Source organism: Ostrea edulis, chromosome 2, assembly GCF_947568905.1.
Source record: "Ostrea edulis chromosome 2, xbOstEdul1.1, whole genome shotgun sequence".
Lineage (NCBI taxonomy): Eukaryota > Metazoa > Mollusca > Bivalvia > Ostreida > Ostreidae > Ostrea > Ostrea edulis.
This window is the reverse complement of record NC_079165.1, coordinates 85,307,002-85,334,820: the sequence shown is the minus strand read 5'-3', so window position 1 is coordinate 85,334,820 and position 27,819 is coordinate 85,307,002. Positions and strand designations below refer to the sequence as shown.

The following is a 27,819-nucleotide window of genomic DNA, read 5'->3' as shown; positions in this document are numbered from 1 at the left end:
CCGCTTCGGAGCCAATCCTTCATAATCCACAGTGACGACTCCTCGAATGTGACGTTGTATACAGTGAATACGGGTTTTTTTTTAAATTTTGATTTCAAAATAAATTAGAAATGCATATCTCTATATCACACCTTTTAATGAATGTGAAAGAAAGGTTAAAATAATTGTATGCAAATTTATTATTTTTTTCAGAGGGTTAACTCCCCTTCCCCCAAGACTTGGAGGGGGTAACTTTAAATATTTGTTTTGTGTGAGTAGAAACAAAACTGGTGAATTAATTCTGAACATATGCTTTTACATGAAAAAGAGACAAATGAAAGACTTGTAAATTAATAATTTAATTGAGAAACAATTTTACAAAGAAACATGCAGACATCATTAAAGTGTGTGTTATAATTTGAAATAGAAGAGGATATTTATCATCCTGTATATCAAGATGAAATCAATTTATCATTCTTTCCATGCTCAAATACACACCGTAAAATTAAGATGAAACGACTTAGAAACACCGTTCATTTATTTCAAGCAAGTCTCGTCTTCTTTATCGATCACAGAATGACTAGATTATTAAATGCGAAACCGGATAAGTACTAAAACTCTTAAATGTTCCATTTAATGTGGCAAAATATCGGCATAAAAATAAATTACAAACAGTTTTACTTCAGAAATTATTTATCTGAAGTTTGGCTTAGCGTAGAAGGTTGCGTTGTTAGGCAACAGCCCACTGTTGCACGAGTCGGACGTGCAGCAGAAATGACAGGAGAACTTTCCGGAAACGGGGACGTTCGGATACCCGAGGCAGTAATCCTGGTCGGACGTCTGTGATAGCCATTCGTTTCTACACGTCTGCTCGTCAACACAACTAATAAAAAAATATACCAATCAGAAAAACAGGATTCAGAGTGTGCAATGGAAAATCTTATGACGTAATCAAATAATTCCTTATGAAAAGAATGCTACGACCGACATAATGTAACCAACTGAAAACACTTGACGATAACATAATCTCTAGAAGGCTTACTCAAAATGGGACAATTATGTCATTCCATAATTTCATCATGACTAGAAAATGACAAATTATATTCCAATTTCTTTGCTCCTAGTTCTAGTTCAATACGTATGACTTCGACCTCTCTGAAAAGATTTTGACAAAGGATCATGACAAACAAATCCTCTCGTTGAAACTGATATACGAGGGCGAGTCATTAAGTAACCAGCCTATCCCATTTCCGATTGACCGAGATGGTCACGATTTTCATGCCTTGTTTCGATACATGTTTTATACCTGGGTACAAAATTGCACGCATATCGAGTCATTATTGAATGTCAAACACGGCTAGTGATGGTAATGCATGGTTTTCATCTAAAGTTGAGTACCGTACTCTAATTCGGTACAAGTATTTAAAAGGTAAAACAGGCAAGGAAATACAAGGCGAGTTAGCCGATGTTTATGGGTCTTCTGCACCATCTTATGCTCAGGTTAAATTTTCGATAGGGGAATTCAAACGCGGTAGAACGTCTTTAGAAGGTGAAGCCAGGTATGGACGCCCACTGGATGTCACCGACGAAGAAATGCGCAAGGAAGTTCGGGATCTGGTATACTTTGATACGCGAATTCAGGTGGAAGAAATAGCGCAGGTATTAAACATTTCGCATGGTAGCGTTTCAACAGTCTTACATGATCGTTTAAGTATGCACAAGCTAACAGCCTGTTGGGTCCCCAAATCCCTTATAGCGATGAGCAAATGGCAACCAGAGCATTAGTATGCAGCGCCTTGTTGAAGCGTGTTAGGTCAAAAGATGATTTTCTTTTGTGTCTGGTGACTTGAGATGAGACTTGGGTTCATTATAATGAGCAAGAAAATAAAGCTCGGAGTCGTCAGTGGGTAGAGCCTGGGTTTCCGAGGCCAAATAATTCAAGACGCAACCATCTGCTGGCAATGTGATGGCCACAGTATTTTGGGACGCAAAAGGCGTTATTATGTTGGACGTTTTACCCAAGAGAAGTACAATGTAGAGTGTACTATGCAAACTTGACAAGAGTCCACGCTTGCAAAATTGCAATGGATGCTGTAGAGCAAAACGGGTATGAATTAATACCACATCCTGCCTATTCGCCTGACCTAGCTCCTAGCGACTTCTTTCTATTCCCAAACTTGAAAAAGGATATCCGTGGACGTCATTTCCGGTCTGACGAAGAAGTTGTGAAGGCAGTTGAGGAGTGGGTCAATGGACAGGACCCTGACCTTTTCAGTTCTGGGCTGATGGCACTTGAACACCGTTGGTCTAAGTGCATCACACTAGAGGGAAATTACCTTGAAACTCAACCGGAAATAAATTAGGCTGGTTACGTATTGACTCGCCCTCATATAATGTATATTTAAGGAGGAGTCATTGCACAAATAATGCAAATGAATGCCCTTTTCCAACTGACCTTGGTTCTCCTTCTGATCTGATCACTATTAACACTCTCTGTGCTAAGCATGAAGTTTAAATATCCCTTCAACATGATGTTGTGGAACAGAACAACATCGTATTCAACCAATACCTATGATTAACTTTTTTTCAGATGATAATTCAGAGTAATGACATTTTCTTATTAAAAGCAGCGATCACATCATGTATAAACTTCTAATGACGCGCCAGATGCGACAAGGTCACAGTTACGAACATATTGATTGATTTTATATTTAACGTCCCTCTCGAGAATTTTTCACTGATATGGAAACGTCACCATTGCCGGTGAAGGGCTGCAAAATTTAGGTCTATGCTCGGCGCTTACAGCCTTTAAGCAGGGAGGAATCTTTATCGTGCCATACCTGCTGTGACACGGGGTCTTGGTTTTTGCGGTTTTCCCGAAGGACCGCCCCACTTAGTCGCCTCTTACGACAAGCAAGGGGTTTTTGAGGACCTATTAGAAATACAGACATACGAATAATTCAGGGTATTTCCAATATGCACCATCCCCTAAGAATCCAAAGCCAAAACTCTTCAACTCTGTTACTTGACCACCGAAATACTTTACAACGAAGTTGTATTCTTAACTATCATATCTCAAAGCTAATTAAAACGTTACCGTTTGTAGATCATTTCGTTGTTGTATATATCATGTATGATGTCTGTCATACAGAAATCTTGACCCTGAGGACATGAAACTGAGGCACCCAGAAATATTGTCCGGGTATCACAGGGGATGTTGGAGTGACTGTCCCCACACACTTTACATTGTCTTCTCTCTACAAAACGTACAGTCATGAAACAGTTTAACCGCCACATACTTCAGTTAATATGCTTTCAGAAAAAAAAAAAATCAGAACTGTGGTATTCGATCATGTAACGCTAACACAGCACCTAGTGATAAAAAGATAATGACATGCACGTTTTTCATAATCCTTGATATTTCTGTATGTATATCCTTCGCGAATAAATTGCCAAACTGAAAAGCATCACGAATAAATCGGTTAACTTAACTATTAATAAAAAGTCTTCAATGTTCTACCAAGGGAAGTGACAACTGCAATTAAAATCAATAGCATTGCTGGTGTCACTATTCAAACATGAAATACAGAGCTACGTTTCTTAGTTTGGTTTATCTAAACAGCTATTAGAAAAGCAATTTGCTTTTTATCCATCCTAAGGGTTCCTGCATGTCTCGTGAAATAATACACAGTTGTTATCTCCGGAAACTTGTTCTCATTGTTAGAAAATATAATCATATATAATGTTACATATTCTCATTGTCAGTATATATATATATATATATATATATATATATATATATATATATAATACTACATGTTCTCATTGTCAGTAAATACAAGTATATATCATACTACATGTTGTCAGTAAATGCAAGTATATATAATACTACATGTTGTCAGTAAATATAAGTATATATAATACTACATGTTCACATTGTCAGTAAAAATAAGTATATATATGATACTACATGTTCTCATTGTTAGTAAATATAAGTGTTTATTATATACTTTCAATTTCATCTCTTCTTTTTTCTTTAAAAGTTTGCGGGCAAATATCACACGATATATGCCCGGAAACATTCCGGCCCGCAAACATTACGTCACAATCAATACACTACGCCGTTAATTTTCAAATTTTTCGTGTTTTTCATCTTTTACTCAGTTAAACCAATAAAGAAATTGTTAAAATAGAATTATTATTAGTTTCTAAATGAAATTGAAAGTATATAATAAAAAGGTTATAGACTTTGTATGGGAAAATATGACGACCTCGTTTTTTGTCGCGGACGGACCTCGCAAGCTCGGTCCGTCTACGCGCCAAAAAACTCGGTCGTCATATTTTCCCATACAAAGTCTATAACCTATAAATATAATACTACATGTCAGTAAATATCAGTATATATAATACTGCATGTTGTCAGGAAATGTAAGTGTATACTATTTTATTAACATTGTTAGTAAATATAAGTATATATAATACTGCATGTTGTCAGTAAATACAAGTAAAAAAAAATACTACATATTCACATTGTCAGTAAATATAAGTGTTTATAATACTACATGTTCATAGTTTCAGTAAATATAAGTATATGTAATACTATATTTTAACATTGTCCGTAAATATAAGTATATATAATACTACACGTTCTCATTGTTAGTAAATATAAGTATTTATTATATACTTTCAATTTCATCTCTTCTTTTTTCTTTAAATGTTTGCGGGCATATATCACACGATATATGCCCGGAGACATTCCGGCCCGCAAACATTACGTCACAATCAAATTTCTACGCCGTTAATTTTCAAATTTTTCGTGTTTTCCATCTTTTACTCAGTTAAACCGATAAAGCTATTGTTAAAAATAAAATTATTGTTAGTTTCTAAATAACTCGCAAGCTCGGTCCGTCAACGCGCCAAAAAACTCGGTCGTCATATTTTCCCATACAAAGTCTATAACCTATAAATATAATACTACATATTCTTATTGTCAGTAAATATAAGTGTATATGATACTACACGTTCTCATTGTTAGTAAATATATTAAGTATATGATACTACATGTTCATATTTTCAGTAAATATAAGTGTATATAATACTACATGTTGTCAGTAAATATAAGTGTATATAATGTTATGTATTCACATTGTCAGTAAATATAAGTATATATAATACTACAAGTTCTCACTATCAGTAAATATAAGTGTATATAATACTACATGTTGTCATTGTCAGTAAATATAAGTGTATATAATGCTACATGTTGTCATTGTCAGTAAATATAAGTATATATAATGCTACATGTTGTCATTGTCAGTAAATATAAGTGTATATAATGCTACATGTTGTCATTGTCAGTAAATATAAGTATATATAATACTACATGTTGTCATTGTCAGTAAATATAAGTGTATATAATGCTACATGTTGTCATTGTCAGTAAATATAAGTATATATAATGCTACATGTTGTCATTGTCAGTAAATATAAGTATATATAATGCTACATGTTGTCATTGTCAGTAAATATAAGTGTATATAATACTACATGTTCTCATTGTTAGTAAATATAAGTGTATATAATACTACATGTTCTCATTGTTAGTAAATATATTAAGTATATGATACTACATGTTCATATTTTCAGTAAATATAAGTGTATATAATACTACATGTTGTCAGTAAATATAAGTGTATATAATGTTATGTATTCACATTGTCAGTAAATATAAGTGTATATAATACTACAAGTTCTCACTATCAGTAAATATATAAGTGTATATAATACTACATGGCCACATTGTCAGTAAATATAAGTATATATAATACTACATGTTGTCATTGTCAGTAAATATATAAGTATATATAATACTACATGTTGTCATTGTCAGTAAATATATAAGTGTATATAATACTACATGGCCACATTGTCAGTAAATATATAAGTGTATATAATACTACATGTTGTCAGTAAATATAAGTATATATAATGCTACATGTTGTCATTGTCAGTAAATATAAGTATATATAATGCTACATGTTGTCATTGTCAGTAAATATAAGTGTATATAATACTACATGTTGTCATTGTCAGTAAATATATAAGTATATATAATACTACATGTTGTCATTGTCAGTAAATATATAAGTGTATATAATACTACATGGCCACATTGTCAGTAAATATAAGTATATATAATGCTACATGTTGTCAGTAATTTGAAGTATTTACAATGTGTAGGCAAAGTATGGATACATGTTTTGGAGAAAACGGTTGTAGTTACAAAGTGTTTCACTTTAAAATAAAGAAGAAGAATAAACTGATTAAAGCCTATTGAAGATTTATTAGAAATTAAAGTACTCCTACGTCATTTGAAACCTTACAATCACAGAATATTTCATTGTTAATCCGAATCTGTGTGCAATGTGAAACACGTCATTGGATGTAGAGATCACGAGGGACAAGGTCTTTGTTGCAAAGGGGCGTGGTGCAGCAGTAGGAACACGTGAACTGATGCAGAACTATTGCTGCGGGGTCATATCCCGCGCACTCTGAGCGACCAGACGATCCCACCCACCAGTTCTCTATGCATTCTGACTTAGAAGCACATCTACGGAAAAAATAGGAATCCATATTGACTCTGAATTCACGCTATTTCTTAAATTACACATACATGTATATTATTCGCCGAAAAAAAAATCAAGATTATCACTTTCAATTATTACATTTAAGCGGAATGTGAAGATTAATACAATCATTTTATATTTTTTACTTCCTATTCACAGTTCTGGTACCGTCTGCATTGTTTGTGACGTCATTCATGCAGTAAGGCTTATCCGGCAGACATCCCTGTGGACCATACAAATTTTCGCACAAAGAGACAGACCCAGAGCAGGTATAGCACTCCGCTGTAATTCATAGAAATAAATTCATGAAAATTTCTCTTGAGAATTTGTAAAGAACTTGAATTTGTAACATGAACATTATTTCCTGACAATACTTAATACATGTACGCTGAAACAAAACTACAACGTCTTATTCGGCATTTTATTTGGGATGAAACAGAGAATTAAGCGTGATATTTTGATAAGTGGTTTTATAAAAGGGGGATTATCAAACTGCTTAAAACAATAAATTTAGTGTTGAACGTGTAGAACGAAAACAGATTTACCAGTGAAAACTTTTAGATGTAACTAGGAGAGTTTTTGTTAAGCTTTTTGACAATGTTCTTTGTAAATCTCAATGAATGGGTCAGAGAAACACAGAATCATTGTAATAAATGTCTCATAAACGAACTTCAAAACATACCATCTTTCAATAGTATTCTATTTTGTGCTCTATGTTTTCAATAAAATGAAAGGTGAAGATAACGAACAGTGATCAATCTCATAATATAAGATGAAAACATGTCATTGGTTTCTTTCATGAGAAAGAGAATATCATTGAATTCAGTAAATGCTTATGCAGCCGACAGGATAGACCCGTATAAGATGTACTGAAGGTTAAGATTACATTCATTTTAATGAAACATGTTACAACATCCTTAATCATGTAAAAGTTTCATGCTTTTCGTATGAAAAATCTCAATTTACTTGCTGTTTAAAATGATTTGATTTTTGTTTATTTTCTATCTGAAGTCCACGATAAATATTTTGAATGAGTTATTGCTGTATATACATTATCATTTATGAATTGTAAAACATAATGAAAGATGAAGATAACGAACAGTGATCAATTTCATAATGTCTGTAAGCAATACAAATTAGAGAGATGGGCAAATAACGGACCCCTGGACACACCAGAGGTGGGATCAGGTGCCTAGGAGGAGAAAGCATCGCCTGTCGACAGGTCACCGTGAGCCCTATATTTTGATCAGGTAAACGGAGTTATCAGTAGTCAAGAATGGCCTAACAATGGGTACCTGTAAAGTGTTAAACGAAATCGAAACGAAACGAAATCTACCAAAACGAAACCCACAGAAACGAAATCTGCCGAAACGAAACCCACCGAAACAAAACGAAACCTACCGAAACGAAACGGAACAAATTCTATAACCGAACACTTTTAATTATGATAATTAAAAATGGTATATCATGCCCCTGTGAAAGTTACCACATATAAATAAAATTCGCCTCCCCTTTGATGGAGGCTTTCGTATTAACTGATACAAATTTTTTAAAAGTTGGAAAGAGGGACGAATAAGCACAAAGTACATGTCCGAAATTGATTAAATCATCAATACCATGTGCAAATAGTTTCGGATCCAGAAATTTCAAAACGGAGGGTTACAGTCTCACAGGTCGGAGGTCGGGGTAAATATACTAAACGAGGGGTGGTATCACCGACGTTGGATCCGCCTTTGGGCATAAATACGTTTCAGTGGGGTTTTTTTTTGTTGTTGTTTTTTTATCTAAACACGCCTGCTAATCGATCAATTGCATAACAAGAGGTTATGTATAGAAATCAAAAAGAGATCGATTTCCGGTTATGCAATCGATACCCAAATTTCACATGAATAGATGGTAAATTGTCTCGATTCAAGCAATTGTTGAGATTTTAATTAAAATGTAAGAATGTGATTCGATGAATAATTCTATTTTCTATTGTTTTACACTCTTATAAAATGCAAAGGTCATCGATTAGCAACGATTTTTGTTCTGAAGCGAGGGTCGGTGGAGCGAAAACGCTGTCAGATAATCGTATTTACCGACAGGAATTTGTGTTTATTTCATTTTAAACATAATTGTCAATTTTCACCATTACTTCACATTTGCGACCTTTGCAGCAAAATTTGGACTTTGATTTGTGTATTATTTCATAAATATACGAGGTAAATGACGTTGCCTATGCAAGTGATCCAAACGTTGTGAAGGAGAATTTAGGTTATACATGAGAGTAAGAAAAAAAGTTTTATTTCGGTTGAGCATCACTGAAGAGACATTATTTGTCGAAATGCACATCTGGTGCATCAAAATTGGTACCATATAAGTTTTACATTATACACCCTGTATTTCCTACGGCTATACTTCTACTATTGCATCCAAACTTTTTAATTATAAACAAACTTTGCAGTGCTTAGATATAGACCATCTTATACGTAATCCACCAACATGTTCTTGTTCTGCATCTTCTTTCAACTATAGTCCAGCTGGACATGTCATTACTGGTGATGTTGATATAGTTGAAAAATGAGGACCTCAAATCACTTATTCTTAAAGGTCCTAAATACAGAGAACCTCGGTCTTTTAATTGGCAACAGAACGTCATCTCTATTATGAGTTCTGTCGAAGATTATGCCAGACGATGGGCTAAATATTTTGCTGCAAAGGTCACAATATTGTGAACTAATGGTAAGTATTGACAATTATGTTTAAAATTCCTGTCGGTAAATACGATTTTCTGACAGCGTTTTCGCTCCACCGACCCTCGTTTCAGAACAAAAATCGTTGCTAATCGATGACCCTTGCATTTTATAAGAGTGTAAAACAATAGAAAATAGAATTACTCATCGAATCACATTCTTACATTTTAATTAAAATCTCAACAATTGCTTGCATCGAGACAATTTACCATCTATGCATGTGAAATTTGGGTATCGATTGCATAACTGGAAATCGATCTCTTTTGATTTCTATACATAACCTCTTGTTATGCAATTGATCGATTAGCAGGCGTGTCTAAAGACAAATCTATGTATACATGAGGAATTGTGTATTTGTATGTAGTATATCAAACAGTGGATTCTGGGTTTGTCTTCCCCGTTTTCTTTGTAATTTCTGCTTCCCTTTTGATTTTACAAAATGCTGACCTCCTCCTGATATCATTGCATTAAACATTTTCAGTTTTCCCTTCCGTTTTTAATTCCCCGTTTTAGCAACACCCCAAATATATAGAGTTATCTTTAAACTTACGGCATATCAATGATAATTTTTTAATAATATATATATATATATATATATATATATATATACATATATATATATATCTTGCCGAATTGCATAATTGTTTCCATTATCGAGAGTACTCGCACCTCAGCAGTTAGAGATTATATAAGAAGTTAAACGTCATTATATAAGAAGTTAAACGTCTTCCTGCTTTCAATTTTCTCAGACATCAGCTTCTTCAAACAATGTTTGATGCTAACCGATGGACCGCTTCAAATGTATCAGTCAACCCAAAAGACCACATCAACAGGGAGAAGAATTTCATTTATATGTGGTAACTTTCACAGTTCGGTTATACAATCTGTTTCGTTTCGGTAGGTTTCGTTTTGTTTTGGTAGATTTCGTTTCGGCAGATTTCGTTTCGTTTCGCATTTTACAGGTACCCCCTAACAATCAGTATGAAACACGTCAGACAGCATTTACCCAATGATAGGTTGTAATGGCAAACTGGATCAATATAACGACCACAGAATTTGCGCAATACTGACTTTTAACGGCACTGTTCAAACCACTGCACCATCAACTTGTTTTTCAGTAGCCTGCCTCGATTTTAAAACTGACCCTACGCAGAACAAGCTCTTGCGTATCGGATCAGTTTAGAGACATAAACACCATATGTAGGTGATAATGGAATATTACTACATAAAGATGGGAAGTTGACGATGGAAAAGCTGAAATAATCACGTTTGTTATGAAGTTGATTTGTTAGTTTGCCGTTAATATCTACTTTCAATAAAATATCGAAGTATGAAGCAGAAGTGAACGACTCTGTGGTGTCTTTTATTTCGAGTTCACTGGGATATATTGAATCGGTATATATGAGATTGATCACTGTTCGTTATCTTCGCCTTTCATGAATGAAAATTATTATTGTTAATAGATAAAACGTCGTCGATATATCTAAATGTCGAATTGAAGGCCACAACAAGAGATTTTTTCTAGAAGTTTTTTAAAATAAATTCTACTTAATAGGAATATAAAAACAGGTCAGCTAAATAAGTAGCACAATTCTGCCCATGGGAACTCCAACAGATTGTTGGAAGACCTGATCAACAAAGACCACGAAGATATTGTCAATGAGGAACTCCAGCATATTTTTTATTTCAACTTCAGAATACTCGTGCGTGGAATCAATGAACCGGAACAAAATTTGAACTTGATCTGTAGCAATGAACCAACTATCAAATTAATATCGACAGACACGACGAAACAAAATGTAGAAAATTGAGTATTTGCGTTTATTTTCTGAGTCCAGGGGCCATAATTCAGCAAAACATCAGTGGACCAGAACAAATTTCCAACCTGATCTCTAACTTTTCATGGTAACTCAATGTACAAAATATTGAATATATGTAAGCATGACAGAAAGTACGGAAAACTGATTTACCAGACTGACAGACGGACGGACGGAGTGCAAACATAAAAATGTTGTAGAAAAAATATTGAGAGATCAGTCACCAACGTTGATCTTTTAAATTCTTAATAGATAATCAATTACAAGAGAATCTACTGTACAGAAAATCAGTTGCAGTCTGATTTTTGCTGAAAAGGCGTGAAATTAACACAACAACTAATATAACTCACACATTCTTCATGGTATGGATTGAATATCCTAAAGTGAATTGAAAACCTCATGTTTATGGTGTAATATTCCTATTTATTTATCTATTCATTTCTTATTCGTGTAAAGCGATTTTAATAACATTCAGAAAAACTGGTTACAAGACTGGAATTTGAATATAAACCAATTTCTGTGAACAAGGAGGGTGAATACACAAGTCTTACAGTTTAAAGGTGCAGATGTCTTCAATTTGGTTGTAGTTGGCAATGTTGTTGCAGTTGTCATCGAAGGTATTGTTGCTGGCGTTGATTCTGTTGTGGGTTCTGTTACTTTTGTTGTTGATTTGTGAGATGTTACGGAAAATAGTCCATCCGTTTTAGGTGTTTGGCTTGTTGTCAATGTTGTTTCTGTTGTTTTTTGTTCTGTTGGTCTCGAGGGTGTATTTGGTTCCGTTGCTTTTGTTGTTGTCCTATTACCAGTCGTTTTTGCTGTTTGGCTTATTGTGAAATTAGAAATCCCTGTTTCTGTAATTGGAAATTGAGTAGAGTTGTGGATTGTTGATGAATATCCGCAAATTACATAAATTTTCGCTGACAATGGAAATCGTAATATTCTAATTCTGATTCCTTATATGGAATTTTATCAACAAATTCAACACTCTTATTCTATTCAATCAATATATACAAAACAGAAAGAAATCAACACATGCAAATATGAAATGATATTTTACCCCTTTACAAGCCGTCATACACGTGAGACACAGTCTAGTAACGATTCGGTTGTCTTTTCTTCCATTTTCCTCAGAGAAACGCGTTTAGTTTTTGCATCAAACACCGATCGAACATGATTTGTAACTTGCATCGCGTACAGGGTAAATACATTTCACCTCTTCTCTCTTGAGATTTAATTGTATTAATGTACACATTAAAATTGCTGTGTTCATTTCTACATACAAGTTGACACTTACAAAATCATTGAACACAACTCATGTTTTCATATTTAGGATGCAGGATTTAGGGGAAAGTTGATTAGTCATAAAGATGTGTATAAAATTCTTTTAAATATAATAAAATCTATTGATATACAAGTATTCATTGGATGTCTTACTTTAAGATGTGGTAAAATTCATAGGTATACAAGTAATAATTGGATGGCTCCCTTGGGTCAGGGTAAAATTCATTGATATACAAGTAATAATTGGATATCTTACTTGGAGGCGGGGGTGTGGTAGGAGGGATCGTTGTTGGTGGAGGCACAGTTCTTAGAACGTAATCACAATCTGAATCAAGATACGATTTACTGTCTGATGTCAATTTACCACACATACACATGAAACATTCTGTTGTGGCCGCAAATTTTGATTTGACGTCATTATTAGAAGTTTCCATTACTTACATTTGTTACACAAGTTGCAAGTTCGCGGACAAAATTTGATGTCCTCACTATCTGGATTGTACTGTAAATGATTACACAGTCCGTACTGTTTCAGGGAATCGCAGTGAGCTTTAGGGTCGTCCTCACACACGACGGACATATTCCCTATAGAACAATCAAACAGTATTTACATATATTGACTTGTAACAGAATAACAATTCACCACATGCAATGTATCATCGGATGACTTAGTATAGCAAGTATGATTAATCAAGTACCAATATCTAAAACGATTTGCCTTAATGGGCAGGTGAGGAATTACGACACCTGTAAACTACATAGTCCAGGTACAAACATACCACTTCAAGTAGTTAAATCTAAATGGCCATAAAACTTGTGAGATTGTGTGACTTAAATACTAACAATATATTTTCTTTAGAATGCGTACCGGAACACGTGACTGGAGCCGATGTTGTTGTAGTGGTTGGAGTCGTGGTAGTGGTTGGAGTCGTGGTAGTGGTTGGAGTTGTGGTAGTGGTTGAAGTTGTGGTAGTTGGTGGGGTTGTGGTTGGGGATGTGGTTATAGTTGTCGTTCCTGCTGGAGTTGTGGTTGTGGTTGCTTCAGTTGTTGGTCTTGCTGTAGTCACGCTATGGTGATGTCCGTGGTGCGTGTGTTTGTGTGTGTGATGTACATGACCGTGTGTCGTTGTCGTCGTTGTCGTTCTGGTCGTCGTTGGGGAACCTTAATCATTCGTGTTTTATGTTTGTTACAGTTTAGGCCATTTCCAAACCAAGTGTTAAAGTTTCTTTACTAGTTAAACTCCATTTCTTCAAACATTATAATACGTAGATGGGACCATTTCAAACAAAACGGCAATTTTTGACATTTAGCATGTTTAACATTATCATTTGTGAATTCTAAAGTTGATTTATCCGAGAAAAAGCTGCTATTGTTTTCAAATTTAATATGAAATGAAATAAATAATACATTGATATATTTAGAACAGGCAACACTAAGTATATTGTATAATGTGCTGTAGGTAATGGTAATTAAGATATGTTCAATGGCAGACTGGGTTCTAGTTACCAGTGGTGGTTACAGGTGTGAACATGGCGATCTGGTCCGGAACTGAAGCCCCATTACAAGCTTTGTCGTTTTCAGACACACAGCAAAACGTACAGACAATGTTGGTATCTGATATTTCCGTGAAGTTCTGGGTCAAACACTCTTGTCGTTTCCTAGTCTTCTCCCACCACAGTCCCTTACACTCGGCTTCAAACGCGCATCTGTCGATATGAAAGCGTTTACCGAGAGATTAAAAAAAATTGTACGTGTACATAAATCTTTGTTTTAAATTTAATGGTTATGACTTCGACTTACTTTTTAGTGACAAAGGCTTCTGGATGTTTGGCTGTTGTATCATATCTCACTTCATTCAGACAGTACGAGGACACGGAAGGACACTTTTCCTCACGAAATTGACCATTGGAATTCCCTGTTATACATTTCTTCTCTGAAAAATTAACCAATAGAAAGCTTTCTTGTTTCTGAAATATTATTTAATACGAGAACACAAACGTTGATAAAAGTGTTTACGATGAAAAGGTGAAGATGATTTATATAAAGAATCATATATATCCAATAACGAATTTGAGAGAAGGGCAAACACGGACCCCCTAGAAACACTACAGGTGGGATTATATGCCTAGACGGAGGGGATCAATTCACTCCTCATGCTTATCTTATATTGCTTTTCCTTTGGGGTATTATCATTTGACAAATAATGAATTTACCTCAACAATTAACAAATTCAAAATGCAGTCGAGCAAAGAACTAGGTCAACTTTGTACATTAAATATATATTTCCATTTCAGACAAATGTTTATTTATGTCTAAACATGATGGTAAAGTAGATATTACATACTTTTATAGGCTATGGAGTATTTAACAAAGTTCATTTATGGAAGGCTTGACAATCGAGACATGCTACTGGCAAACAAGTTGACTCCTATAAGGGATACAAAATAGAGAGTTGGGCAAACACGGAACCCTGGATATACCAGAGTGCCTAGGATGAGTAAGTATCCCCAGTCGACCGGTCACACCCGCTGTGAGCCCTATATCTTGATCAGATAAACGGAGTAATCCGTAGTCAAAATCGGTGTGCCAAGAACGGCCTAACAATCGCTATGAAACACGTCAGACATCATTTGATAGGTTGTATTGGCAAACTAGATCATTAAAATGACTAGAGAATATGCGAAATGTTGACTTAAAACGAGACGTTGATGCCCCTGTAACATCAACTTCTTTGTCAGTAGCTTTTCTCGATTTAAAAACTGATCATACGCAGAACAAGCTCTTTTGTATCGAATCAGCTAAGGGATATAAATAGCATATGCTGGTGATAGTGGAATAGTGCTACATAAATATGGGAAGTTGACGATGGAGAAGCTGAAATCATCCCATTTATCATAAAGTTGAGTTAGTTTGTCGTTAATATTTATTTTCAACAGAATATCTAAGTACGAAGCAGATGTGGAGGACTCCGTGGTGTCTTTTATTTCAAGTTCACAGGGATATATCGAATCGACATATAAATGAAAATTATTATTGTTAATAGATAAAACGTCGCTGATATATCTAAATGCCGAGTTGAAGGCTACAACAGATTCTTTTCTTTTCATGTAGAAGCTTTTGAAAAAACTCTGCTTCATACGAATATAAAAACAAGGGGCCGAGTGGTTAGAGCATCGCGCTCAAAATCACACGGCCTCCAACCTCTGTCGGCGCGGGTTCGAATCCCGTTCGCGCCGGTAAGTGAGAAAGTTTTCCAGTTTACTTTCGGAAGGTCGGTGGTCTCTTCCCAGGTACATTGTATCTGGGTTCTCTCTTCCACCAATAAAACCAGATAACTGAAAAATTGTTCAGTGTGGCGGAAAACATCAATAAACAAACAAACAAACAATATAAAAAAAACCAGGTCAGCTAATAAGCACAATTTGTGCCCATGGAAATTCCAACGATGTGCATGAGAAATTATTCCAATGTACTGCAGGTCGCTATATTTCGCCAAAAAAATATATAACTAATTTACATCAATGTGCTTGCATATCGCTATAGTTTCAACGAACATGCTCTTTCGTGTTTATCAGGGTTACATAATTTTGGTGAATGTTCAATCTATTCGTTGATACACAGATTCATTTACGAGAACATTATTTTCGTATCGAGGAAACCTCTTGCTATGTAGTCAACAATGAAACAGTGATTTAACGTATGAATGGTGAAGATAACGAACAGTGATCAATCTCATAACTCCCATAAGCAATACAAAATAGATAGCAAATAAGGACCCCTGGACATACCAGAGGTGGGATCAGGTGCCTAAGAGGACTAAGCACCCCCTGTCGACCGTGGCCACAGAAACAAGAGCTTACATTAAATGGCACCGAAACACAACTTTGATTTTTGATCCAATACACAAAAGCAAACCTGTTTCACGAATGGGCCTTTCGGTATAAAAACTTAAATGTACTATATGACACTATAATACGTACCTTCACGTGTATTTTGGAATGTTGACAGATATTTGGGTATAGGGTCCTGGTTGCATGGTGCGATTGTATTTGAATTATCACAACAATAGTTACAGGCATTGTCTGCCTGCGGCCCGGTGACATTGCTGCATTTAGGGTCACCCAAAGTATCAACCCAATAATTCCATTTGCACTCTACTTCGTCAGCGCACCTTATGACAGAAAGAGAAGATAAATGGCTATCATATTTTACTTACTTTGTTCCCTTGTTTATAAAGCACAACACATGTACACATTATGATGATTTTTCTACAGACTCCAGTCTTTTTGTAGTGTTAGCAATCATGTATCAGAGTCTCTTTGAAGTCCAGACTTTTTGTAAATGTACAATTTTCATTAGACACAAAGGGTTTATTTAAGGTTCTTTGCTACGAAATGCTGTTGCTAAAGTTACTACAACAGCACTAGATTACATAAAAACTATCACTGTCATATCAGACGTTATAAATTCTGCACTCTTTACATAAAAGTTCGTTTGGTGGTTGTTATTTTTTATTTTGGTGGTTTTTTTTAAAACAACATATTAGAAAACAAAGGTTGAAACATTACTGTATGAAAGTATATAATTAATTACATATTTTTCATAAAATTGGATTAAAGGTCGCACTTTTTCCAACTCTGAAATTTGTTTTGACAATTTCCAACATATTCAGATATTTCAACCGCGATGTGAATAAAAAAATTTAGTCCCTAACTGACGGTGAATGCCACTTTTCTAAATAATATAGCTTATGTAAAATAAAACCTACTTTTTGACAACGATCCTGCCAGCCTTAGGGTCTGCAATGACTGTGTTCATGCAGTATTTTTCTCCAGAATTACAGTAATGGGTGCTGGCCGTGCCACAATTCTGACCGTTTCCTTCCACACACACTTGGCACGTCCCCTCTAAACACGTACCATTTATGAATATATTCATATTGAAAAAGAAGGAAAATGATTTTTTTTCTTATCTAAATTCAGTAAAAATAATCTCTCAACTAAAACAGGAACAAATACAGAGCTTACTGTAAAACCAGGGTCGTGAGAGCACAGATCTCCGGAATACATACCATGAGCTGGAGTCGGTTTTGGCGTAGTGGGGCGTGTCGTTGTTGTTGTTGGGACCGTTGTCGTGGCAACTGTTGGCGTGGTTTTTACTGAAGTCACGGTAACTAGATGGGGATAAAACTCTTCACGTTTAAAGTAAACTTCAAGATAAATCAATTTACGACAGAGAATAAAACAAATGTAACATCCCCCAAATAAATCCGATTCATGCTATCAAATTTTTTGAATTTCGAATTCCCTATTAACATTCGGCATAGTGTGTACTGTGAATCATTTGAATTCGTGGTTTTGGGTTGTTTTTTTTCATGGGTTACGGAGATTTTACTGTTTCGTTGGATTGTAATTTCGTAGATATGATTTTTGTACATTGACGAATTGTATAAATTGTGTATATCATTGTGGTATGAAATTCGTCGGATGCGAGAACTCATGAAAATTGAGCCCCCACACACAGAGGATAAGCCCGTTTTTGGCCCGAACTTTGTGATACTATAAATATAGAAAGTCTATATTTATAGTACTAGTATTACAGAGTTCGGGCCAAAAACGGGCTTTCTATATAAATAGATTCACAAAGTTCGGTCCCAAAACGGGCTTAGTCCCTGTGCCCCCACGAAATATAATGATTCCACAATACTCTATTTACATTCACTGTTCAAATCTTTTCTCTTATATTTTTTTCATCATGCAATAAATGCATGTTTGTTGCAAACTAGTTCGATCCGTTCTCTAATACCACCTGTCTGCAAAATCATTAACAAATATGGAGTGTCATCTAGTTCAAAGGGCTGTTTTAACTTAACAAATGGGTCAACCATATGCTATTTTAGACCTTAATTCTAGTTCATATTTTTAAATAATACAAAAGCATATAGATATAAACAATAAAATGTCTTTCTTTGTTGTTTCATCGGGGGATGAAGGTAGCAATCATTGCAGAAAAAAATTGCATCACCCGCTTATGCGGGTCATGCATTTTTTTTTCTGCAATGCTAGCTATCTTCATCACCCGATGAAACAACAAAGAAAGCATTTTATTATTGATATAACTTGTATTTCAGTTTGTACATATGGGGCTGTGATAGCTTACACGGCATGTGGACGCTCTGTATGATATGCTTGTTGCAGTAAAGGTCATTGGGGTCACAGTTGTACTGTTTACAACAGTCGATGCATTCTGTCCCTTCCGGTATGTTCCCGGTCCTACAGGAGGGGTTCGCTAGACTGCTCTTGTACTTGTTGGCATCGCAAAACGAGGACGTGGCTGGTCTAACAGAAATAAATGAAAAATTGCATAATACTTTTCGAAGTTATCAAAGACAGTGCAGAATTTCACGTAACATTCGACAGGAAATTAGATAGCATTGAATCAGCCGATCAGTTGTAATATAACTCCCACATTACGACATGGTGTTCTTTACATACATTATTTATCATATCATAAGAGTTTGGGAAATCTTGATTAACTGCCGGTGGCCTATCACAGGTAAAATTGTATAGTGGTTGGGGAGTTGGCTTCACTGCTGGGATGTCTGGGGTTCGATTTCAAACCTAACACATTTAACATAGGTACCTGTAGTGATTGTATCGACATAGGTAGTGACTGTATCGACATAACTAGTGACTATATCGACATAAGTAGTGATGGTATCGACATAGGTAGATATTGTATCGACATAGGTAGTGACTGTATCGACATAACTAGTGACTGTATCGACATAAGTAGTGACTGTATCGACATAGGTAGTGACTGTTTCGACATACATAGTGAATGTATCGACATAGGTAGTGACTATATAGACATAGGTAGTGACTGTATCGACATAACTAGTGACTGTATCGACATAAGTAGTGACTGTATCGACATAGGTAGTGACTGTTTCGACATACATAGTGAATGTATCGACATAGGTAGTGACTATATAGACATAAGTAGTGCTGTATCGACATAACTAGTGACTGTATCGACATAACTAGTGACTGTATCGACATAGGTAGAGATTGTATCGACATAGGTAGTGACTGTATCGACATAAGTAGTAGTGACTGTATCGACATAAGTAGTAGTGACTGTATCGACATACATGGTGACTGTATCGACATAAGTAGTGCTGTATCGACATAGGTAGTGACTATATCGATAAAGCTAGAGATTGTACAGACAGGTAGAGACTGTATCGACATAAGTAGTGACTGTATCGACATAGGTAGTGACTATATCGACATAGGTAGTGACTATATCGACATAAGTAGTGCTGTATCGACATAGGTAGTGACTATAAGTGAAAATCATGAGTTTTCGATAATACCTTGAAAACAAAGGTCCCGTGTCGTTATAGGTGTTGGCAAATTAAAGAACCCTTAATGCTACGACCCTGAGCACAATGTAAAGGTAAAATTTGTGACACTTAAAGCTGGTGACGTCTTTAGATGATTGAAAAATCGTTTGTAACAGGAAGGAAAAAGTATCGGAGGGGTTGGCACTTAACCCCTGGACCCCCACCCCACCCCCGGCTAATCGTGCGGGTGTTCTACCAATTGCGCTTCTAGATCAACCTGCCCAATCCCTGTTACAAGTCATTCAGTCCCTGTTATCATTAAGAGTGACAACGTTTATACATACCCTTTTGCAGTAAATATCCCCGAGGCATTACGAATAATGCTTGTGTAGCAGTAGTCGCCCTTGATGATATCATTACAGTACATCAAGGGATAGAAGCCGGGTCTTTCACATTTCAAGCATATCGACTCTGGCAATAAAATATCATTTCTCATATTATGCATACATGTAAAGCTTCAAATGTTCGTAGTGAGATTTTTGTTTTTGGTTCCAGAAAAGTAAGAAAGAATCCATCGATCGTGGATTAATCAGCATTACTCAGGGATAAGTACGATTCCAATGGTTTCCGAACGTTCTGGGGTGCATTTTACAAAAGAACTTACGACTTACATATTGTACGACCAACTTTACATACTGGATTTCTCCCGTTTATTGTAAGATATATCACTCCAATGTAAAATAGTGAAAACATAATGTTTTTGAAAATTAAGTATCAGAAACGTTTTAATTCCCTCGTTTAAACTAATAAGTGTGTAATACAATTTAAGACTTGCGACTTTGTCGTACGGGTAAGTTGTTTTGTAAAACAGGCCCCTGGTTTTGCATTTATTAAAGTAACTAATGTAGGTTAATGAAAATTTTTATTTAATTTTTTTTTTTTTTTTTTTTTTTTTTACATTTGGAGGTGCAATTGATAAAATGGATTACTGTTTTAAATTTTAAATTGCATTTCATTAATTCCGGAATGAAAATGATTTGTTTTGATTAAAAGATGCTTCACGATTTGATTTATGACAAAATTCCCCATTCTATTTCACAGAAACCATGAAGTGTATAGAAGAGAACGTGTAGTATAGTGACTGGTGGTGAAAATTCCGAATTAATAGGACGAAATTTCCTCTAATGAAATAATGATAACGGAAAACCCCAGCAACAGAGAATGCATGTAAAGTAATTTATCAGATATTGGTGAAAAAAATCCGGAACTAGTGCCAGATACAAGATGTATTGTGACTGCTACAAAGAGCAAACAAAGGACAACAAATCCATAGGAATCACCTCAGGAAAGAATGACAGGGATGACGTCACTAATGACAGGGATGATATCACTGATGATGATGAAAAAGTGATATCTTAAAACTCAAACCTGTTAAAATTCAAACAGATTTATAATAGAATAGAAACAATGTAACCAAATGAACAAGGGAATATTATCTGTGTAATAGTTAACATTCATCACCCGATTCCGACAGTGATGTGAGACTGGGAGGCGATCTACACCCGATTGTGACAGTGATGTGAGACTGGGAGGCGATCTACACCCGATTGTGACAGTGATGTGAGACTGAGAGGCGATCTACACCCGATTGTGACAGTGATGTGAGACTGAGAGGCGATCTACACCCGATTGTGACAGTGATGTGACACTGGCGGGCGATCTACACCCGATTCTGACAATGATGTGAAACTGGGAGGCGATCTACATCCGATTCTGACAATAATATGACGCACAAAGGCTAAAAATCATGACAACAGGGAGAAAGATAAAAAAAAATTAAATTAAAAAAGCATGTTTCTGATCACATTACAGACAAATATCTTAAATCTCCTTACAGACGAAATAGTCCAAGAATGGCATTTACAGGAGAATCTGTTCAGAACTCATGATATACTATAGAATTTGACTTCTTTGCTGTAAAATCTTAAGTGCACATAAAATTTTCACAACATGATGTTTACTAAGCTATAACGAAGCAAGAGATTAAAGCGACTAAAACGTATTTTCCTAGCGTAAATAGAGAATATATTATATATTCCTACTATTTGATTACATTTGCAAATGATTTCCAAAGATGAATTCAGTAAATATTACATTAATTCATTTCTGAGTGAACTTTCTAATTTTTCAAGACGTCATCCATGACCTAATCATACAGTGTATTACTTAGAATTGTAATTTTGAATGATGGTGGTTGGTGGGTTTTTTTTCTTCAAATATCGGTATGAATATAAGAAATAGAGAGCACAGTAAAACGTTCACTGGAATTTGAACTTGGTTCGTACGTAATAAAACGGAATTTGATAACTTTACAAATTGACTTCATATATTTCTTCAATAACATTCCTTGTATAAAGACATTATTGTATATACGCATACGCTCCCATATGCCCTTCACTCCTTCTACACAACACAAAACATGGGCTGAATAGCTATTCATTCCACAAGATTTAACACAGCATGAAAGGTGAAGATAACGACCAATGATCAATTCCATAACTCCTATAAGGAATACAAAATAGAGAATTGGGAATACACGGTCCCCTGGATTTACCAGAGGTGGGATTAGGTGTCTAGGAGAAGTAGGTATCTCCTGTCGACCGGCCACACCCGTCTTGAGTCCTATAACTTGATCAGGTATACGGGGTAATCCGTAATCAAAATCAGTGTTTGAAGAATGGCCTAACAATCGACATGAAACACGTCAGACAGCATTTGATCCCATTGTAAAAAATATTATCCAAAGTAACTGCAACATACTAGTATTTTTTTTAAGATTCATAATGACACAGAAAGTGCTGGTAAGATAAACAGCTTGTGTCTGATCACATGATCACAACGGATCACATGACACAGCATTTACCATTATCTAACCAATGTTCCGTGCGAATGTGAAGCTTGTGTAACGCGCCCGCTAGTGAGAGAATGAGCATTTACGTAAACAGCAAAATTGGGTATCGTTACTCCTACTCCTAAAAGACGAAATAAAAAGTAGCACATGCGTTATAGTAATAATGGTACAGTTAGGTGCTTTGGGAAGAGTTATATTAGCGCTAAAAACATATACAATAAAATATAGCGGACACGACCATGGTAGCTCTAAGCACGATTCATGATATAAAGAGCACTAAACACCAGAAAGTATTCATTTAGTTAACTTGATTGCATACAATGACGCACTATCACTTGTTTAATATATGTCATATAATACATAAATACCATGTGTGTCGCAGTGCTTCGGTGAACGAGTGGTGCTGCTCTGCCCGGGACGTGTTGCAAATAAAAACGCATCGCCTTGTGAACCTGATCAAAATGTAAAAATAGAATAGTGATTGAAAACTTATTCCGGATAACATCAAAGATGCCGATTTGAACATTTTAAGGTACTTACAAACTACCAAAAGTAATAGCTTTCCGTAATATGTATATAACATGGTTTAATAATAAGATTACGACTATGACAACGTCCTTACAAAATGACGTTTAGAATCTTATCAGCAAGTGCAAACCATCGGGATTTCCCCTATCTCACAAAGCACCGGAAAGTCACGCAGTCTTCGTGAGTTCAATCTATGTTTATTTCAAAATAGGCAATGGGAGAGTAGCACTTTGTATAATTTGAGGAACCTCACAATCAGTCTTCATGGATTTTATTTACAATACCTGGCAATATATTTTATATGAAAATACGCATAGATAACAATTTGTTCCACAGAATTTCAAAATATAACCAATTAATCACTGTAGTATTACGAACTTCACGTGAGTAATAATTTACAACCCACGTGATTTAATGAAATGTGAGAAGGTTATCTACCTTTGAATGAAAGGTGAAGATAACGAACGGTGATCAATCTCACAACTCCTAGATAGTGAATACAAAATAAAGAGTTGGACAATTATGGCGTGTAAAACGTTGCTATATTCGATAATCTTGTGATGTATGTTCAATATCTTGTTATGTATGTTCAATATTATGTGATGTATATTCATTAATCTTGTAATGTATGTTCAATATCTTGTGATGTATATTTGATAATCTTGTGATGTATATTCGATAATCTTGTGATGTATGTTCAATATCTTGTGATAATCTTGTGGTGTATGTTCAATATCTTCTGATGTATGTTCAATATCTTGTGATGTATGTTCAATGTATTGTGATGTATGTGCAATAATTGCATTATGGGTAATATGATGCAACAGCGTACTATAAAGTAATACCGATTTTCATTGGTTGGAAATAACGAAAGTATCCGGTGATGTAAATTATGATACACTAGTATGTTGAAAATAACACTGTATGGCTTCTTAGGATCTGTCCTAGATACAGGCACCTGAACTATGGACACTGCTTACCCTCCCCCCTTTGATATTCTTTGCGACAATAATTTCTCCGAAACGTGTCGATTCCCTGCCTATCTCAACCCCCTTTCGATTTATATAATCGTTTCACGCTTTTTGTAAGCTATAGAGATTGGCCTTCTACCGGTATACACATTTCAGAGAAATTATCACAGCGAGAGAAGAAGAAAAAAGAAATTATAAAAAGGAGGGGGGGGGGTAGTATCCATTCTTCAGGTGTCTGTGGTCCTGTAACCCATGCCATATCATGTGAAACTTTTCGTAAATCCACTAACTTACTTACTTAGTCCTCTTCGTGCATGTCTGCACATAAGGCTGAAAAATCCACTAAGGCACGCCTGGAATGTGTTGAAGGTCTTGACTTTACTGAAGAACAAGCCAAATCTAAAAAAATCGGCAATGAATTATCTAGATTGTCCAAACTTTGTCAAAGTCTACAGAAACAATTGTCTAATATAAAGATGTCAAAGTCATATGCTGCTGTCGTTACCCCCACCGAGAGCCCCAGATAGTCGGTCTCAGATCAGTGAAAGCACTTCGCGGTCCAGTGTTCATTCACAAGACATGACAAGGCACGGCACCAGATAACGGTACAACAGAGAATTCCACGCGAAACACACAAGAATGTTCAGATAAATGCAAAGTACAGAAAGAAGTTACTGATGAAAATCATAATGCACCAAAACATCAGCCAAATGTAAAATCAAGTGATGCCAGTAGTTCCTGTCCAGCACTGACAGACAGTAGCCACCCTCAAAACAACATTCCCATCCCTGTGCATATTTCGCGGACTCCTAACTCGATTGTAACAAAAGAATCTGGTCTAAATCAAGCCCATGATCCAAATCAGAAACGAGACGTATTTCTCGGAATAACGCATCACAGACGGAGAAACACTCAATTTTACCTCACGGGCACAGACTGACACTACTCGGGATGGCATTATTAACTATGTACGAGACAGTAATATCCGTGTGACGTATCTATCCTTATTCCAGTCCAAATATAATCAGGACTGTTTGTCTGCGAAAATCCACGTTCCCGAAGAAAACCGTGAAACATTATGTGCGCGATCATTCTGGCCTCACGGAGTCAAATGCCGTCCATGGATCAATGCACATGAGAGACAACGAAGTCGCCAAAACGATTATAAAGATACTCTTCACAATGAACAATCTTAGGCAATACATAATGTTCTGTATCACTATAGTACATATATATATGTTACTTACAATTTTGAATTGGAATGTCAGAGGAATGATGTCCTCTAGTGTATGTTTGACAAATCTTTTACGTTTATCTGATTGTGATATTGCTGTAATCTCAGAACATAAGTTACCCGAATCATGTTCTAAATTCTTTGGTTGTATTGATAAGAATAAGAATTATATAAGTGTAGCATAATTTGAAAAATCAGACAAAAATGATGAAATAGGCAAAGGAGGTGTAGCAATATTATACAAAAATTCCTTAGAATTTTACACATCTTCAATTTACACTAACTCCAACAGAGTTGTTGGTATCTGTTGGTATTTGTTTAAAAACTCCAAATCATGTTCCAATATATGTTTTTGGTGTGCATTTACCTTCTGAAAACAACGTTGATCAATAAAGAGAAGTGTTGAATATACTTAACGGATTATTCACTAATTACTCAAATCATGGTCATGTAATTTTTGCTGGTGACATGAATGGAAGCATACTACAAAAAGATGCTGACAGGACAAATATTTATAAATCAGCTGAACTTACAAATTTTGTCACGAAAAACAACATGTATTGTGATGTTACTAGTAATAAGAAAATCCAATGTCAAGATGGTTATACAATTGTACCTTGTAAAACCATGTTAGATTATATATTTGTTAGTGAATCCTTACAAAATCGTATTTTAGATTATGCAATTATAGAAGAAGGTATGATATCTAGTACCTCAGACCACTTACCTATAATAGTTAAGGTTGAAGTTTTGGAAAACCCACACACATTATTACCAAACACATCTAAATGGCCTGCGTGGCACAGAATATGCACAGATACAAAGATCAAGTACTGTAACCAGCTGAAAATAGATTCAAACCATATTCTGCTCGATGAGAACAACATGTTGTCTGTAAATGATATAAATACATATTCAAAAGAAATTGTTAACGCTGTGATAAAAAGTGCCAAACTAACTATTCCCATGTGTTCATATAATCCTCATACCAAACCTTATTGGAATACCTCAGTAAATGAAGCTCATAAGAACGAAATGGAACTTAAGAGTCAGATGAATAAAAGAAGGAAAACCTCGGGGCATGCAGCACATATCATATGCTGAGTATAAACGTGCAAAACGCCATTTCCGACGATGTTAAGAAGCGCCTCCCAGGATTTTATTCGAAAAACGTACGAAGACATTGACAAAGCTGTTTTGGAAATTAATTCGTCGACAAAAACCACGCCAAACAAAGTTATATCCAGAAATACAATTTGCCGAAAGAGTAGGAAATACACCTGAAAGTGTCGCTTCAGTTTTTGCTGAATACTTTTCAACTGTGTACGAGCCCGGACAAAATGAAATGTATGACAATCAATTTTACAACAATACCATTCGACAATACAATCGTATCAAAATACAAGAAACTCAAAATTCTGTCGATCTTCCAGGTAGATATATTACAGAAAAGGAAGTTGTTGATTCTATAAAGACTAGACTTTTTGACATCATAGACAGTTGCTTCTTCAACAAAAACGGAAAACGGAAATATTCATATCTAGTGATCAGTCATTCAAAAATTTACTTTGTTAAACATCACTCCGATTCCACGCACAAGTACTCTGAAGTTGAAATAAAAATATGCTAGAGTTCCTCATTGACAATATCTTTGTGGTCTTTGGTGATCAGGTCTTCCAACAGTCTGTTGGAATTCCCATGGGCACGAATTGTGCTCCTTTGTTAGCTGACCTGTTTTTATATTCATATGAAGCAGAATTTATTCAAAAACTTCTACGTGAGAAGACAAAATCTCTCGCTGTGACCTTCAATTCGACTTTTAGATATATTGATGACGTTTTGTCTATTAACAATGATAGCTTTCATTCATATGTCGATTTGATATATCCCTGTGAGCTCGAAATAAAGGACACCACAGAGTCGTCCACTTCTGCTTCATACTTAGATATTTTATTGAAAGTAGACATTAACGGCAAACTGACAACTCAACTGTATGACAAACGGGATGATTTCAGCTTCTCCATCGTCAACTTCCCATATTTGTGTAGCAATATTCCATTATCACCTGCATATGGTGTTTATATATCTCAACTGATTCGATATGCAAGAGCTTGTTCTGGGTATAGTCAGTTTTTAAATCGAGGTAAGCTACTGACAAACAAGTTGATGGAACGGGGATTTCAACAGTCTCGATTGAAGTCAGCATTTCGCAAATTCTATGGTCGTTATAACGATCTAGTTCGTCAATACAACCTCGCATTGGGTCAAATGCTGTCTGATGTGTTTCATACCGATTCCGTTCTTGGCACACTGATTTTGACTGCGGATAACTCCGTTTACCTGATCAGGATATAGGGCTCACGGCGGGTGTGACCGGTCAACAGGGAT

The 27,819-nt window shown here is 35.5% G+C and overlaps 1 protein-coding gene across 2 annotated transcripts; it reads right to left on the bottom strand.

Moving 5' to 3' along the window:
* Positions 1–322: 322 nt before the first annotated feature.
* LOC125678531 (mucin-2-like) lies at positions 323–23,357 on the bottom strand. 2 transcript variants are annotated; one of them, XM_048917066.2, is made up of 15 exons: positions 23,239–23,355; positions 23,067–23,150; positions 20,132–20,258; positions 18,599–18,777; positions 17,511–17,612; positions 17,208–17,346; positions 16,420–16,610; positions 14,240–14,372; positions 13,946–14,145; positions 13,307–13,600; positions 12,880–13,023; positions 12,695–12,763; positions 11,709–12,008; positions 6,752–6,887; positions 6,303–6,589 (listed from the first exon to the last, which is right to left on the bottom strand). In XM_048917066.2, exons 1-15 carry the CDS (start codon positions 23,279–23,281, stop codon positions 6,415–6,417), a joined length of 2,316 nt encoding a protein of 771 aa, XP_048773023.2. In that variant the 5' UTR covers positions 23,282–23,355; the 3' UTR covers positions 6,303–6,414. The 2 variants fall into 2 exon arrangements, with proteins under 2 accessions (XP_048773024.2, XP_048773023.2); XM_048917067.2 differs by lacking the exons at positions 6,303–6,589; positions 6,752–6,887; positions 11,709–12,008 and adding exons at positions 323–862; positions 3,077–3,236 and having other exon boundaries at positions 23,239–23,357.
* Positions 23,358–27,819: the final 4,462 nt, after the last annotated feature.

Excerpts from the sequence above, each read along its gene's own strand:
- LOC125678531 (XM_048917066.2), bottom strand. The coding sequence starts at position 23,281 with ATGTTATATACATATTACGGAAAGCTATTACTTTTGGTAGTTT. Across the intron at positions 23,151-23,238 it reads GCTATTACTTTTGGTAGTTT|GTTCACAAGGCGATGCGTTT; the intron begins GTAAGTACCTTA and ends CATTTTGATCAG. Across the intron at positions 6,888-11,708 it reads GACATCTGCACCTTTAAACT|CGGAGTGCTATACCTGCTCT; the intron begins GTAAGACTTGTG and ends TATGAATTACAG.